The sequence below is a fragment of the Silene latifolia genome, chromosome 2, assembly GCF_048544455.1.
Source record: "Silene latifolia isolate original U9 population chromosome 2, ASM4854445v1, whole genome shotgun sequence".
NCBI lineage: Eukaryota > Viridiplantae > Streptophyta > Magnoliopsida > Caryophyllales > Caryophyllaceae > Silene > Silene latifolia.
Window position 1 is genome coordinate 3,192,277 of NC_133527.1, and position 18,522 is coordinate 3,210,798.

Sequence of the window (18,522 nt, forward strand, 5' to 3'; positions counted from 1 at the left end):
ATTTACAAGGACGATGTTGCAAGACCGACGAATCGACAAGAATTGTGCGCCATCTGTGGAACCTAAACAACAGATCATTTATTTCGACATTGTGAAGAGAAATAACTGAAAGCATATGGAGAAGTAATTGAACTTATTATGGTAAATGCTAATGTAATGAACAAATAGAAAACCGCTTTTTTTATTAAATAGGTACTCACCACCCCCAGGAGGAATTGGAGCTCTAGCATCTGAATCACACTCTAGACAGACGCCGGTATTCTTCAGGAACTCGAGAGGAGCAGCAGAAGTCCCCCCTTCTTTCACATCCATACCAGGGGGATAGGAGCCGTAAACTATGTGTTCAATTGACAAGGGTTGATGATCTCTACCGGCTTTCATAATCGCCGTTTCGGCTAATTTGCCCAACGCGATGGCATAACAAACTTCCGCGTATTCAAAAAAGTGCCAAATAAATATATATACATAAAAAATAGCATCTTTACAAATCAAAATGGGAATCCGTTTCCAAAATTGGCGATTTTCACTAATTATTTAACGAAAAGGGTTGAGTCTCAATTATTTGTCGAAAATAGGTCCACGTAGGCTTGGTTTTGACGAAGCTAATGTCAGGGTTTAAGTCGCCAGGGCGGTTGGAGACTTTGTTCGATGTCATATTTTACGAAGCCCCTCCCCATCCAACATTATATTCATCCCCAAATAAAAAAAAAAACGCTAACCCTAAATTTAGAAACCCGATTTCTCCTCCCTTGCTATTAGAGCCAGAGCATCCATCGACCATCACCGAGACTCAATCAAGACAGTCGGAATGGACACGTCTCAACCCTACTCGTACCTACCACCGTTTTCCAACTTTAGAAGATCGTCTACCTCATCATCAAGTAATTACCAACCACATTATCATCATAGCCTTTCTTCGCCTATGTGGCTTTGTTTACGTGGCCTTTTAAGGTTACCCTTTTAATATAGTTTTATAGATAACAAGAATATATTACCTTTTGAGTAAGGTAAGATTAGATTGGGGTAGAAATTGAGGTTCAGCTACTGAGATTTTGAGGAGAATTTGGTGAGCATTTGAATTTGGGCCAAATTGCACTTTTTGTATAAGTAATGGGGCTAAATTACTCCAATTGAGAGTTATGTGGCTTAATTTCACAATTGTAAAGAATTATGGGGCTAAATTACCACTTTCCCAGTAGAAAAATATATATTAAAAAAAAAATCTGCTACCCCATATTTTTGATCCTGACTTCGCCCCTGACCACACTCAAGATTATATGTTTAGAGTCGTGGAGGTTCGTAATCCACATGGATAATAGTCAAGAGTTAGTAGAAAAATTCAAGATGGTCGTTTATTGTTCGGAAATTAACGAATGGAAGGAAAGTAACCTTAGGGTCCCTAATAAGGCGTTTGGACCAGAAGCACCCGAGATTGTTGTTTGTAATGGTATGATCTACTTGAAAAGTGAGTTATGTTTGGTGGGTTTGGACCCTTTTTACGTGAATGATGCTTGTGACACGACCCTTGATGCAACATTTATGCCACCACTGCCCAACTTTGGGTATTTGAAGGAGTCATCGGGACAACTGTTAGTCCTCCATACTCCTAAAGGACTCGGCCGGGCAGACCTGGTTTGGGTTATAGAAAAGTTAGAAGGGCTATTGAATTGGAGATGGTTGTGTGGAACTTGGACTTAAATCAAACACGTCTCCTGTGGAAGAAGACTTTCCAAGGCATGTTCAAAGGCACCCTGACTAGTAAGTGTAAGTCCAAATATGGAGTAAGCAGCGTGAACTCCAAGGACATTGGGGTTCACCCATACAATGAAAAACTGATTTACATGCATCTTTACCTCGAAAAACAATTTGTTTTGTTTGACATTCGAAGATTAAATAGACTTGAGCACCAATGCTGGCCGACCTCAGTTCCTGCGCTTGTGCATTGCCTCACAATCGAACAAAACTTGCCACCATTTCAGTTAGAGTCTAGTGATGATAGTTGCTAAAGATAAATGTTGTCTGCTATTCTGCATTGCTTCATTTTTGTAATTGTCTCACGGCTGAATTAGTACCTGAATTTTGTGTACAAAAATAGATGAACACTGACTCAGTAGGCTATATGGTGAACAATTGCATTGGTATTTGACAAAAAGTTGATGGATAGTTTTAGATAATTTGAATCCTGATATACCAAATCCGACGATTAATTCACTCATCTTTGATGAAAATTTATCTTGCTCGTTATTTCGTTTCCTTGTAAAGACTCTCATTTGACGACGAGTCGACAACCAATCTTCTAGCTCTTTCTCCACCATCCTTGACACTGGAGCAACCGACACAACATTAGCATCACTGCTTCAATAATCATAATCATATAAGCTCCGCCTAGATGATCAATCCCATATATCAATTCCATTCTCCGCCTCTCACCCTCAAAGGCATCATCAACTTGTTTTTGTTGCACAACACAATGATCAACAAATCATTTTCGCAACACGGGTTCTTACAAACTAGCGCCTTTTCAGATGTTGCTCGTTATTATTTTCGCAACATGGGTTCTTACAAAATAACGCATGTTGCTTGTTATTTTTTTTTTTACTTGAAACAAATCCTAGACTCTAGGTCCACACATTGCGCTCGCCCCAGCCCAACCGAAAAACTTTTTTTGGGTCTTAGCCTAGCCCAATCTCGCATATGTTTGACCTAGACTTGTCAAAAGGTCGGGCGGGTCAAGTCTCAGGTCGGCTTAGGGTTAGAATACAGGTCAAGAAATAGTTACTAACACCTTTTTTTTTTACAATTTTTTAAACATAAAAATATTTTTTAAAAATGTAAAAATATTTACAATTAATATTTTAATCATATATTCATTGTTTAAACCATGAAATAACAGGTTACTTCGGGTTCGGGTCAAACGGGTCAAAATTCTTGGATCTTAATATAGAAAAACGGGTTGGATCGGGTGGGGTCTTCGGGCCAGGTCAGAATTTGACAGGTCTAGTCCGAGTGCCCGACCCATGATCTCCTCTAAAGTAACAAAAAATGAAAACCTTAGCTTGACATGGGTCGACTAGCCCATCAAGCACGCAAGAAACAAAAAAAAAGAATGAAAATAGCTTGGCATAAGGGGCCTGGCCCACTGGTCACGCAAGAAATCCAAAAAAAATGAAAATCTAGCTTTGCATAGGTGGGCTGAGGTTTTGGAGTCTTAGCACGCCTCTTGACACGATTGGAGCCCACGCACGACACGACCCAGGTAACCGTGCCATCGAGCTTGGGCTGTGCCGCGACCATGAAAGTTGAAGAATCAATACGTCGTGACACGACCCATACAATCCCATCACGTGTCAGTGTCGTGCCTCTTTTGGTCCATGGCACGGTGGGCCGGCACAAGGCTCGGCGTAGCCCTGGCCCACTTCAACCTCTAGTACCGGCCCAAGTGTCATAAAAAAATTTGTAGAACTTCTGATTTGATCCACGAGACAAAAAAAAAATACGTTAAACAAATCAACATTGTTAAACAAATTGACATTGTTTTTTTTTTTTTGGTCAAGACAAATTGACATTGTAACGATTAGTAATTTGTGGTTTTTATTTTTAAAAAATCGATTCGTTTTACGTCGATTAGTTTTGCGTTGTTTCACTTAGTAATTCGTCGTTTTGATTTAGAAAACCACGGACCCTGTGATGGTCATTCGAAACTACGACTAAGGCCTCGTTTGGTTGCCCACCCAATTCACGGGAATTCTAAAATCCCATGAATTGTGGTTTTGAGAGATTGTTTGGTTACCCCATTTTTTATAAAATGGGGGAATTTCAAACTTCATGGGAGTTTCCAACTCCTACATGATTTAAGGAATTGAACTACCTACCCCTCATGGTCATTGGAAACTCCTAGGAAACAAACTCCAGTATGAGCAACCAAACATATTATTGCAATTCATGTGAATTTCGATGTAGGGGTTCGATGTAGGGGTTTAAATCACGTGCATTGCAGATTAACACATCAATTCAATTCCGGTATGAACCAAACGAGACCTAAAAGATTCAATACAAAAATACAACCAGGGGTATGTTGGGTAGTTCACTAAAATTTGTGGACCATCTTTAGCAGTACTTCCTATTTAAAGACCAAACTCCAAGTTTGATTATTATATGGTTGACTAAAGTTTTCCTTTTTTCACAAGACTAGAAACCCACCACCGCTAGTTTTGGTATGCACGGGTTAAACCTAGATTGAGGGTTTTATCAACAGGATAATAAGGTAATAAATTTTTTTCCCACCTCTATATTAATAGATTGTGAGAGCCGTTTTAAGTTAAGACGGTGGTAACTAAGAATTGTTGGAACATATGAGTCCAAGGACAAGGAAGATGTTTTGCCAGTGGTTTCCTTCTCCTTCTGGCACTCTATTGCATACCATAAACAAGAAGAAGCGACAAATAAAGGATCAAGAATCTTCAAATGGATCTTCCAATGATGAAACTCCAAAATTAAAAAAACAGAAATCTTCGTCGTCGTCGACGGAATTAGATAATGTCTACTCGTCGAACTTTAATGTTTGTCACTATCCATCAATTGATAAACCCGAGTTATTAGAAACCGAATCAGTCGAAATCCAGAAAGGCGGGCATCTAGATATCGTATCCTTCTTGTCAAATAATGGTAAAACAACTCACTTGATACGCGCTATTGGCGAAACTGTTAAAATCGACGTTCTTCGTGGTAAATACGTACTAATCTGTTGTTTTAAGCTGCCTGTGTACCTTGATTCCTATGGTTATTCGGTTTGTCGTTCCCTGATAGATGCATACACTGACTTACGTCGAGATTTATTTGAAATTGTTTTAGTGGCTGATAAGGAACCCGGTTTAAATCTTCGCGAGGATGTTTTTGGCGCTTTCTTTTCCGCATTCCAGTGTCTTGCAGTTCCTTTCTCTGACTTTGACACTCGTCATTTTATATGCTCCTCTATCGGCCTCAACTTTAGTATCGGAACTATTTTGGTTAGTCCCGAAGGGGATATTATCCAGCATCATGATGCTTATAAGAATTTTAATTCCTATGGGTCTGCATGGTTTCCCTTTACTGACGATTATGTGGAGCGCCTTGAAACACAAGACGATATCTTGAGAATCAGGTGTGATCCTTTTTATCGGGAGAGGAATAGAGTCGCTATAAAAGATTCGTATGATGAACAGCCACAGCCTCCGTCTCTCTACGCTGATATTCTTCTCTGTGACTGGTCTCTCGTTCTCCACAGAGTCGATCCTGCTGCAGGTCCATCAATGACAGTGTCACAGCTCTGGAACAAGCACATCGGGTTGTACCTGTGCTGTGACGGGGATTTCATGGATAAACTTAACGAGGTCCATAAACAATGCCTAGCAATGAACCAGGAGTTGGAGATAGTGCTAGTATGCCTACCTCTTTACGATGATCCAATAGCGTATCATCGAAACCTCCTTGAAGCCTTGAAGCTTTTCAATATTACGTCGTGGTTTGTTTTTCCCTTTGAAGAGAACAGGAAGGCCTGTCGCAGACTGTCACGAGTATTTATCCAGTACCCGAAGCATGATAAGCTAGTTATTTTGCCAGCTTATAATAGCGGCGAGCCTGGTGAGATTGAGGCAAGAGCTCTGATCACTCAATTTGGAATGAATACGTATCCCTTCACCGCTACCAAAGTTGTTGAACAAAGGTACAATGCGCTCAAGTCACTCAACCCATTTTCATGGTTTATAGACAGTAGGCAAAAGAAGCGCACGTGTTTAGTCCGCAATGACAGTGAATCTTATGTACGTAAGTCTAAGCTCGATGGCAAGAAGTTACTCCTATATCTTGACTCGTTTCAGTTTGATGTTGACAATGGCGAGTTCTGCCGTCTGCTGATCAAGCATTACCTTGAAATTAAGGCTAGTGGCTGTGAAGTTGTGTTTGTTCCTTTAAATCAGAAATATATACCTATACGTGAGCAGCATGCTGATATTGCTGAGATGCCATGGCCGATTATGCCCGTCCAAGATGCTGTTAAAGCTTCTGTGGTTGCGCAACTGATCTTGCCAGGCGACAATGATAGAGACGGTTTAACCAGTCGACTCATTGCGGTTGGGGAAAATGGCAAAATTGTTTCGAAACGGGCTCACATCAAACTAATGGAAGAAGGGGTCACTGAATCTCTATTTGTTGATACTCTCTACCAAGAAGTGGTTCAGGACCTAACTGACCTTAACCCTCGTGATTATTTCAATCCTTGAAGCGCTAGTATTTATCGAAACTACATAACTTTCGCCTGTTTTCAATTTTCCGACTTGGTACTGTTACTGACATTATTAAATTAACTAAGTTTTTTTTTGTCATCGGTTGCGTCTCTATATTCTTCTATATTGCCAAAACTCTTTCAGTATAAGATGCACTAATTTTTCCGATTCTCGCAGGCCATCAATCTGAATGTCTTAGTTTTTCAAGTTATAAACATTCAGAACTAAAATTGCATGTTTTTCTCCATGAAGTTTCGCTTATAACTAAAAATCGAGTGATGTTGAACTCGGCGTTTAAGAGATAAACTTGAGCTTGACATCTTCGGTTAAGCCTGCATAAGGTCATAGTTTAAACTCGAAAATAAAACGACAAATGAAAATAGTCGCATATAATAGGATTTTTAGCTCTGGCATATATAACACCGATATGTTTAGATGACGATGAAATAATATATGAGCATCTTCATTATTATTCGGCTTGGGGTTCAGGAAAGGGATCACCATAATCAAAAGGTGAATAAGTGATGAAGATATCCCGACGGCGATTCTTGACAGATCTGCTACGAAATCAATTAAAAACATGTTAGCACAAAATAATTGCCTATGAATAATTAAAGATATGATATAATAAAAATACATTTACATCCAAATTTATTTATGCCGGAAAATTTTGAAGAACTCTTATTCTTTTAGTATAAGGGGGATTATGCAAATTTTTAGGTGTACCTTTGGAGATCATCATCAGTATAAACATCGGTGTTTTGGTCGAGCAATACAAGACTCTCCGTGAACGCAGCAAACTTGGTTGTAGATATATGTTGACGACCAAGACCAAGCTCAGCAGTAACTTGTCTAGCAATAATATCATACAACATCAATTTCCCATCACTTTTGTTGTCGAATCCAAATATCTCACCATTCTTCCCCACATAATTAATTGGACCTATATGCATTTGATTATCTAGTACAACATTCAAAATCATACACCAAGAATCGGCTTCTCTAACCCAAATTCGACACGCTGCAAAAAAATATGTATCGGAAAAATTGTGGCTGCAATGGGACACTGATAACTTTGATTTATACTCAAAAACACCGACTTCCCTTAACGGTATTGTTACAATGTCTTCGGATAACTCAATCTTTTGAAAAGTTTCTTCGACCACATCGAATAAAAGAATCCATTTGCCAATTGAGGAATCGATAATATCATCATCTTCCGAAGTGACCCAATGAATAACACCATTTAAGAAGCAATGTGAAGAGGAGACCATACGAATCGAGTTTCCAACCAAAAAATCCGTGGAGATTGCCTCGAGAAAAACTAATCTTAACCACTCTATGATCATTTTTGTTATCATGATAAGCAAACGCCAAGATAGAGATTAGGTAACGCAACTTAAGGGTAGCGACCATAGACGTAGGCAAGTTAATCATTTTCCGAAGGAAGGGATTCCATAACATGATTTGGCTAGTTGGACCGAGATAACGAGCGTCCGAAAGGCATAATAAGCCATGGATGGACCCCACAAAGAAAGAACACTGCATGAGAAAGACGTGTACCTTGAAGGGGCAAATTGAGGTGTGACTTTGTTGAAGGGGGATACGACCTGAGTCGAGAAAGAAACGGTATAGTTCATGTTGTGGAATTTTAATAGACATTTTGCGGTAGAGAAGCAAGGTATTCTTGTCGTTTTGGGTGTAATGCTTAAGGTGTGAAGCCATAAAAGACGGGGAAACAATTAGAGAATGCCATGATTTGCAGACACAATGACATTTGCCTAAGTTTTTTACAGGAAGTTTCTTAAGGATTTCGAACCATATGTCTTCAGATAAACATGAGTTTACGTCCGACATTTTTAGTAGATAGTGGTGATTTAGTGAAATGTAAGACAAATGAAATGAGCACGTCAGATAGCGAGTATATAAGGTAGAAGCAGGAGTTGGTGGATTAAGTATAAGGTATTTGTACTTTGAAGTTGAATCGTTTTAAGTGCAGGACATTTTGGTTCCCAATAATTAAAAGTAACTTTGTATCAATATTTCCAATAAGTATTTGGGCGTTTCGTTTATCTATTAGCAGGGGCGGTTGACATTGAATATGAAAGGTTTTGATCGAGAAAATGGTAAAACTTTAAAGTCGTCATTTTTTAAGTGGTCATATTATACGGCGGTTTTAAAATATAATTTGTGATACTAAATACTTGGTACTAGCATATTCATTGCAAGTTGCTGATATCGTTAAATGAGGTGTGTGTAATATTTAGAGCTGGACTCCAGCACGGTGGCCCGGCCCGCACCAGCCCGGCCCGCACCCTCGGGCTCAAAATACCCCAGCCCGCTGACCCACTGTCATGGCCCGCCCAGCCCGCTCAACAATCCGGGCCGGTTCCGGGCTCTCTTTTCCCCAGCCCACACTACCCAACCCACCCAGCCCGCTCAGCCCGCCAACTTTTCAACCCATTTTACCCAACCGGGCCGGTTCAGGGCCACCACTTCCCAGTCCGGCCCGCCCCTAGCCCGCACACCCATAGCCCGCAGTGTGGGCTCGGGCTCCCCAACCACCAACCCAGCCCGGGTTCAGCCCGGCCCGGCCCGTGCTGAACCGGCCCGAAGTCCAGCTCTAGTAATATTGTGGATCGAGACGTAACGTGTATCGTATAAGAGCCTTACAGATATTAAAGGCTGTTATCCCTCATGAGATTTTTTTAACTAGTTTGTCTTATTTAAAACCGTTGTATCGATCATTATTGTGAAAACTACTAGGGTAACTAAATCATACGGAGTACTCTTCTTGATAAATGGTATTTTTCAAATTCTCTAGATTAAAGTTGAACTCATTTTATTTCAACTACGGTGGGTATTGTTGTCAATTACAAAAGTAAAAAATTATTAGGTAGTTTTTCGCAAAATTAAAAACTTTAGGTAGTATTTATGAAAATATGGTAAATGTTAGGTACACTACAAAAATAACGCGGGAAACTGACGGAATTTCTGACGGAATTTCCAAACCGTCAGATAATTCGGGAAACTGACGGATTAGTGACGGAATTTCCGTCAGTATTGGATTACTGACGGAAATCCCGTCCGAATTAAATCATCACGAGTTCTACTGGCGCGTTAAAAAAAAAGAACGGCGCTTCTTTCCGACGGAATTTCCGTCGACTCACACTATTATTATGCGACGGAAAATCCCGTCAAATGTCAATTATTGAGAGAAAATTTCTGACGGAATTTCCGTCAGAAATTTTGTTAACATATCCCTGCGTCTTTCCTCATTTCCTATCATTATTTTCCCAAATCACTTAACATTACCCAAACCCTAACCCCCAAAATCGACCCTCACTACCACTGACCACCTCACCTCCGGCCACTCTCCGGCTCCCTTCTCTTACTCCGACTACCATGCGGCCTTGCCGGATCTCCCATCTCTCTTTCTTTGGTGAGTATACATTCCTTCATTTCTTTCCTTTTTTTTTTATTTATTACATTTTTTCTCTTCTAGTATTTGTTCATCTGCTAATTAGATTTCAATATGAAAATGAGACTCCTAATTTGACGAATTTCAGGTTATTTGGTCATTTTCTTATAGAATAATTACTCTTTGTGTTTTCAACAATTGGGTTTACTTAAAGTTACAATTTTGACTGCAATTTGTGATGTATAATAGTAAATTAATTCCTAAATTTTCAAAAGCAGTGATTTGGGAGATTATTCTAATGCTTGTTTCACATGGGTTTGCATTATTATACTGCTTATGCGTTTGTTAATAACACAATTCTTGTTTAAGTCGGTAATATCCGTCTTAAACTTAAAATGGGTCAAATATGGTACATAGGACAAAAGGAGGTTGCCTAGGGACGCTAACTAAAGGTTTGTCCTATATATGTAAATGTGAGCATATTTGACTTGTTTCATCTTAAGACGGATACTGCCACCTTAAGAGAGATTTATGAATGAAGCATTGTTTATTTGATTTGTTTTCTGTATTCTTGGCTTGCTATTGGCAGAGGCGAGGCCGGGATTTTTTATTTGGTGTAGCGAAATTAGTGTACTACTCCCGTACTCGGACATGACTATTTGAAAACAAGTTTTATCTGTTGACTACATTAGCGTTTTAGAAAGTAAACGTCAAGGTTAACAACAAAGAATAACCTTAAAAGCAATAGCCATGGTTTATCTGAGTCCCATCTCATTCTTGAATTTTGTAGGCATTGCTTTTACACTACTCCTTAGACTAGTTTTTTCCACTTCTTCAGCATTTTTGAGAATTAGGAGCCAAAATAAGATGAAAAAAACTAGGTTAGATTTCATTTATCATCTCATATCTTGTTAATTTGAAGGAATGCAAATTTTTATCTTATGTTTTGCTTGCTTTTTCAATTGAAAATTGGGGTTTTTTTCTTGATTGATTTTTCGTTACTTTTCGTCAATTTCTTTGTTTGGATTTGATATTATAACTAAGTTAGAAGTGAAAATCAATTCTTTATACTTTCTACATCTTGTATATTGAATTATTGTTGTATTGTTCACATTTGCCTAAGCATATTTACTCACTTTTGTTGGTTTTATTAATGCACCGTTGTTTTCTATAGATAATTGTTTAATTGATTGAAGGAGCATATATGTGAAGAGGGTTGTAGCAATTACATATATGTGAAGAGGGTTTATTAATTCACTTTTGAGTTCAATTTTTCACTTTAAATGTGCGCTAATGATAGTGAATCGAGCTCTTTAGCTGAACATTCAGAACTTTGTAGTGAACCAGAATATTCAGAATCTCCTTGTAAAAGTGTTTTAACAAGAGTACTGATGTACAATATGTTTTAAACTCTTTAGGCTTTAGGTAGCATTCAAGTCTTATTCCGAGCATTTGCCTGTTATTCATTCTAAGTAATAACATGTTAGCGACTACTCATCTGTGTATGAAATGGGTTTTGCTCAAGGCGATGCAAATTTGATAAAACACCCATGAATCCCACTTCTTCCTTATCTCAGATAAAACATCAAGCCCTTGGCCCATCAGGCTTCTTTTTGCGAGCGGGGTGAATATGTTTTCGAGTTGAGAGCTTTAGTTAGGCCTACTTGTTGCGTTTACTGTCATAATCTTATCTCAAGGAGCAATATGCACTCACAAGTCACAAATCCCAACCATGCAGAAACTAAATTTGTTGTCTACTAATTTTAGTGATGCACCCTTAAAACCACAGTGGACACTCAATCAATAAACATTCGTCAAGGTAACTGATATCGGTGTTTGACCCTTAAGTACGCACCCATATCCGACCCTTTGAACTGAGTTTGAGTAACATAACCCTTGACATAAAATTTAGTAAAATAATACAGTATATGGTAACTGTAACCTTTTTTTTTTAATCTTGTTGTGTGTTTGCACAAGATCATGACCGGGTTTTTGGACTGGTATTTACTGGCAAAAAATGAGGAAGCTCGGAAGATGTAAACATAGTCAGTTGAGTATTTTAACAAACGCTAGTAGCTCTTATATTTGAATTTGAGTTCAATTTTTCACTTTAACTGTGATAGTAGTAGCTCTTATATTTGAATTTGGTTTGTTGCGAAGTAACCGAACAAAAAATTTACTCCGTATACACTTCATGGTTACATGAAACACGAAAAGCATTTAGTTTCATATTTTAGGATATTTTTGCATTTAATCTTACCAACTTTTCTAGCTAGTCTGGACTAATGTGATGAAAACTCAATGTTATTGTGAAACTTTCAGCTATTTATGTTGTATATCCAATACGACGCAAGCTTACAAGCTGGCAGCTTAGTGACCATTTATATGTTGGTTTGCAGGAGGCGAGGAGGCGACTTAGCTGATCCTTATTTCTTTTGCGTCATGGCTTCAGTTGTGACAAGGGTGATTGTGAGCCATCGGCAAGAAGAAAAAATGGTTCAGAGGTACATGTGAACATTTCGTCTGTTTCCAAACCAAACTAACTTGATCATATACTATTTTTCCATATTGCTGAATCGTGCAAATATTGACGCCTGATTTATAAGTTACTTGACCATTGATAATTGGATTGAAGATTTAAACTTATGACAACTTAGAACTGTAATTTTCTTCTCTCAAGCCATCAATTATTCATGCAGGTATCCACAAATGACCGAGGAGCAGATTGCCGAAGCTTGCCCAGTTTACGCAAACAAATATACTAATGAAGTTGCATGAATTTGTCGTAGCGATGCGTTTTCTAGTTTTTGATTAAGTATCAATAGTGTTATTGGAATGTATTTGATTTAAATTGATCAAGTAGCAGTGGTGATCTAGTTTTTGATTGTAACCTGATGAAAAAAACCAGTGTGAGAGTATCTTATGTGAGCCATATATGACTGGAAGATTTTTTTTTTTTTTTTTTTTTTTTTTTTTTTTTAATAAAAAAAAGTCAACTTTCCTGACGGAAATTCCGTCAGAAATGTTGACTTTTCTGACGGAATTTCCGTCAAAAAAGTCAACAAAAGTCAACATTTTCGACAAACCTGGGAGGCTACGTTTGACGGATTTTATGTCAGTTTTCCGTCACTAATCCGTATTACTGACGGAAATTCCGTCAGGAACGCGGTTTTAGTGACGAATTATAGTGACGTCCATTCCCGACGGTTTTTCCGTCAGGAACCCGTGTTTTCTGACGGATAAAGGCCATTATTGACGGATTTTGGCCGTCAGTTTCGCGCATTTATTTTGTAGTGGTAGTTTTTGACAAAAAACTCTTAGAATAAATACGAGAATTGGTAGCTGCAAATGTTGTACAAAAACAAGCGACTATGTTTAACACAGCTCAACGTAAAGTCGTAAACTAGTACAAAAACAAAGACTCACATACTTATATATGCATCAATGAAAATACGAAATTTTTTTTTGGTATTGACCAGGAGTATCCCCTACCGACAGCTGGGGCAATCTCCTTCGGGGTACTGAAGACAATTTAATGGGTTGACCCCTCCCAAGTTTGGCTTTTTCATTCGCAAGAGCCAGGAATCGAACCCCTGACCACTTGTTTAAGAGATGAGAGCCCTTACCACTCATACCAACCAACTTTGGTAATGAAAATACGAAATGTGAAGGCAATTTTAACATCAACTACTCAAATAGTCCGATTCGTTCCAAAATAAATAACTTAAATTCAAATTCAAGTACAACAATAAACGATTCAATTCCAAAACAACCACCACTTGGAACACAATAAACAACTAACGTTTCAATTCAAGTTGAATGGATGTGGCTTTCAACTTTCAAGTGCATAATCTGTGCAAACATCGGTGTTTTGGTCGAGTAATACAAGGCTCTCAGAAAACGCAGCAAACTTAGTCGATTTACGTTGATGATGACCAAACTTCGAGAAATTTTCAGTCCTAGTATCACACAAGAACAACATTTTGTCCCTTATCCTAGCAAACCCGAATAGACTACCATTTCTACCCAAGTACTCAATTGGGCCTGTAAGAATAAGAGGACCGACTTTAGCAATCAATACCATACACCAACACTCGTCTCTTCTAACCCAAATTTCACAAAACCCTAATTTGTAAAAACCATGTCGATCGTACTTACAACGGGACACTGATAACTCCGATTTATACTCAAAAATACCGATTGTGTCTGACGTCTCCCTCGCAACGATGGGTATGGGAAATCGAAATTCTATTACTTGAAAAGTTTCTTCGACCACGTCGAAGGAAAGAATCCGTTCGCTAATTGAAGAATCGATTCCGTTCTCCCAAGTGAGCCAATAAATTACTCCATTTACAAAGCAATTGGTAAAATCCGTTGTCGTTGTCAGACATGCGACGATTGAAACTAATCTTAATAACCCTATGGTCATTGTGGTAAGTGTTGTAGCCAAAACCCAACACTGAGGTCAGGCTAAACGATTTACGAGTAACGGTCATAGAAATAGGCAAGTTGATCATTTTCGAAAGAAAGGGATTCCATAAAATGATTCGGCTTTTGTTGCCAAGATAACGACCATCCGAAAGGCAAATCAAACCATGGATGGATCCTACAAAGTAAGAATACCACTTGAGAGTGACATGTACTGAAGTATGATACGGTTGAAGGGGGATACGACCCGAGTCGAGAAAGAAAAGGTATTGGTCGTTTGTTTTGCGGAAGAGAAACATGGAATTCGTGTCGTTTTGAGTGTAATGCTTAAGGTGTGCAGCCATAAAAGAAGGGGAAACAATAAGGGAATGCCATGATTTGCAAACGCAACGACATTTGCCTAAGGTTTTGACAGGAAGGTTTTTAAGGATTTCGAACCATATGTCTTCAGAGAAACATGGATTTATGTCTGACATTTTTAGTAGATAGTACAGAAATGTAAGATGATGGTAGCAACATATATCAGAGTATTTAAGGTAGAAGGATAAGGATTTGTTGCATTAAACAAGAATGTATATGGGCGTTTGGTTACTCTAGGAAGGTTGATTGGGGCATTGGATATGAATGGTTTCTATCTCGAGAAATTGCCTCTATTTTCCTTTTCACAAATACTTGAATAAGACCGTTGAATGATGTTCAACAATCTTATTGCAAATTCTAATGTAAGATAGTCGTACATGCGACAGAAAAAAGTGACCACCTCTTGATAAATAATGACCACTTTGTATGACTAAAAGATGTCCATATTTTTTCAAAGCGGTCACTTTTTGTTTTTTACAAAAAAAAAAAAAAAACTTTGTACAAGAGAATTGTTGTAGTCTTATTAGGTTGTCCATCCCATTTTTTTTCTTAAATACTAGGCTACGACATTTTCAATATCTACTATTTGTTTTTTTTGGCAATATGTTATCTATCCTCGTATGTATATTGTAAATCACTCTGTATTATTTATATTGTTACATTAGTTTAAAGTAAAGTGAAGAGGCGAAACTTGACATTCTGCTCGTGGGCTGGTACGCCCAGCACGGTCCTCGATTCATCTTGGCAAGACACGGTTTTGGCACGGCTCAGCATGGTACGATATGTACCGGTTTCATATCGTGCCAAAACCTTCGTTTAGCCAAACCCGTTGTACCTTTGCCCAGCACGACACGACCTTTCGAGGCACGACCCACTGATACCATGGTGGGCTGACCCATTAGACATGAACAAAAAGTGAAAAAATTGAAAATTCACAAATTGTTGTGTAAGACCACTTTATTCATAAGACTAACCCAATAACTAAAAGCCCAAATAAATTACTCCCTCCGTAACGGTCATTTGTTGTCTTTTGGTTTTGGCACAAAGACCAAGGAAAGGGGGAAAGGGCCAATTACTAAATGACATGTGGAATAAATTGAATGTGAATGATCAAATTACTCATCAAATTCATTCTTAAAATAGAAAGGGCAACAAATGACTGAGACACCCCAAAATGGAAAAGGACAACAAATGACCGGGACAGAGGGAGTAGTTAATAAACTTGTAAAAAATTATTTTATTTTGATAACCTCAAATTTTATATTTATAAATTGTATATTTAATTATGTTAGTTTTTATCATAAAATGTCGGGTCGTTAAAATAAAAATAAATTTAATTATTTTCTCTGGGCTTCTCTCCTTTTGGGTCAGTCTTATGTTATAGGACGATCTTATAGGAGAGTTGTTATTTTGAGAAAAGAACCATTCATTAATAGAACGTCATACGGCACTTACAAAGAATAACTATAATCGAAAACAAATCTAATGGAAACCAAAGAAAAATAATTTTCTTATAAACTAGGGATCTCAAAACAGCATCTGACAATTCGGCTCGTCCTATTATCGCTATCTTCATGTAGCTTTTGAGGGGATCCTTCGTTTGATTTATGAGATAAAATTTACCTCTGACTGGTTCCAAAGATCGTTGACAAATCACTTTACCTTTTGAAAGAACACGCTGCAAACCATCAACGAACTACTCCTGACTATATTACTGATGAAACTAAAACCACGAATAAATGGAAAACCCCTGAAATAAGGGATGGAAAAATGATTCTCACCAAAAGGGAGACACTTATTGAATAGAAAATAGGTATGCATACTATTGATTAAAATTTGAAACAATTTTGGGGCTTACCATCGATCGATTGATAATCGATGGAGCCCCTTGTATAATTTGATGAAGGCTAGGGTTTTTTTAGGGAGAGTTGTTATTGATAATTTAGCTTCACGTATATGGGTGAGCCTGGCCCATTAAGCATACAAGAAACCAAATAGACTGAAAATAAAGCTTGGCAGGGGTTAGCCCTTGAACACGCAAGAAGCCCAAAAAAGTGAAAATCTAGTTTGGCACTTTGGCATAGGTGGGACGGAGTTCGAATCCTCTATCCCACTTGTCTCGCTTAATTTTGTAACACATAATCCTTTTATAATATCTAAATATTTATTTTTAGTTTGCTTACATGTCAAATGGAGAGATAGTGGGATACAAGATGGAACACGAAAATGGCCAGAAAATTAGGACTCGGTGGGACTTTACATGATTAAGTCCCACGCACGGCACGGCTTAGCCATTGTACCGTTGTGCTTAGACCGTGCCACGACCATGAAAGTTGAAGAATCAACACGGACCCCACAAATTTTTATTGAAGACGGGTATATCCGTCACAAGCTGAAAACGGGCCAGTAATACCCAAGTGGGTAGATAAGACAGAAGTAGAATACTACTCGGGTATTACTTGACCCGTCCTCGGCTTATAACAAATATACCCGTCTTAGTGGACCTCACAAATTCAACCCCTTAGCATGCTTGTTGTCTCTTTTTTGTCCAAGATCACTTCCAAGTTCCACCTCCAATCAGGTGTTACAAATTTACTTATTCATTTGTCTCGGTGAATTTTGTATGTTTGTTTTCTACCGAAAGACTTAAAATATAAATTTAGTGAGTATAAAAATTTACCGCTTTTAGGCTCTGTTTTTTTGGACTTATCTATGTTTAACTTAACTTATATTTGTTGAACTTAACTTATATTTGTTGAACTTAACTTATTTCTACTTAACTTTTCTGAACTTATTTTTGTTGAACTTAACTTAACTTATTTTTGCTGAACTTAACTTATTTTTACTTAACTTTTCTGAACTTATTTTTGCTGAACTTAACTTAACTTATATTTACTGAACTTAACTTATTTTTGCTTAATTTCTGAACTTAACTTATATGAGCTTAACTTTTCCGAACTAAATGAATATTAACTTAAATATAATAATGTACTTTCTCTAATTTCTTAAATAATGTACGTTCTCTAATTTCTTAATACCAAGACATCCCTTTTTATAATAATAATAATAACTTATTTTTGTTTATTATTATTATTGTTATTGTCATTATTATATAAATTATTATTATTATTATTATTATTATTATTGATAAAAACAAAAAATATAGCTTGAAATAAAAGTTAAGATAATATAATACTTTCCTTTATATATATAAATATAGTAGGTTCATACATTTTACTTTCAATACATAATTAAAAAGTAAATTACACATTACAATTTTTTTTAATAATCTATTTCCATATTATCACCCTCCTCTTCACTTTTCTTGTCTTCATTTAGGGTGTGTTTGGATTAAAAGATTTGTAGAGAAAAGAAAGGGAGGGAGAGTAGGGGATTTAAAATTCTTTGCTTGGATAGCAAATAAGGGTGGAGGGAAATGAAGGGGAAAAGATTTGGAGGGATTCATTTTCCCTCCTCCAAGGCAAATTAAAATCTCTCCACAACAGGCAAGATTTGGAGGGAAATTGTAACCAAATACCCACACTCCATTTCCCCTCCCCTCCCCTTCCCTCCCTTTCTCCTCCCTCATTCCCCCTCCCCTCCCTTTCCCTCCATTTTTTCTATCCAAACACACCCTTAAGCTTACACCATCGAATCCATTGCCTCGACAAATGTTTTTGACTATGTTATTTCACACTTTGGGAGTATTCAATGAGACAGTAGATAATTTGGTGTTTTTTTTATAAAGTATAATGTTTAGAGTAAATAATTAATGTCTTGTTTGTTTATTCGATTTTAATAAAAGTGGTACGAGAATTATTCTACGTAAAGCTCTTATCCCGTGTATTTTTGTAATATGTGAGCACTTTTTGACTAATAATGACTACTTTTAGGTAAATAGTACTCGTAATTATCTTATGCTATTGGTCACTAGTTAAGAAAAAATGGTCGCACGAGGGAATTTGTGAAAGTCTTAACTTTTTCAAAACTCGTCAATACTATAAAACGGGTACGAGTTTATAGTTAACTTAGCTTAATTTTTTTGAACTTAAT

General features: G+C 37.5%; 1 protein-coding gene and 1 long non-coding RNA gene across 2 annotated transcripts; both read left to right on the forward strand.

The window, feature by feature from the left end:
- Positions 1-4,352: 4,352 nt before the first annotated feature.
- Positions 4,353-6,257, forward strand: LOC141627231 (putative nucleoredoxin 1). Its single transcript, XM_074440610.1, has one exon. The coding sequence runs from the start codon at positions 4,353-4,355 to the stop codon at positions 6,255-6,257; it is 1,905 nt and encodes a 634-aa protein (XP_074296711.1).
- A 3,301-nt stretch (positions 6,258-9,558) lies between these two features.
- On the forward strand, positions 9,559-12,613 carry LOC141627890 (uncharacterized). Its single transcript, XR_012537080.1, has 3 exons — positions 9,559-9,702; positions 12,081-12,185; positions 12,381-12,613. It is a non-coding gene; the product is annotated as an uncharacterized LOC141627890 (long non-coding RNA).
- Positions 12,614-18,522: the final 5,909 nt, after the last annotated feature.

Excerpts from the sequence above, each read along its gene's own strand:
- LOC141627231 (XM_074440610.1), top strand. The coding sequence starts at position 4,353 with ATGAGTCCAAGGACAAGGAAGATGTTTTGCCAGTGGTTTCCTTCTCCT.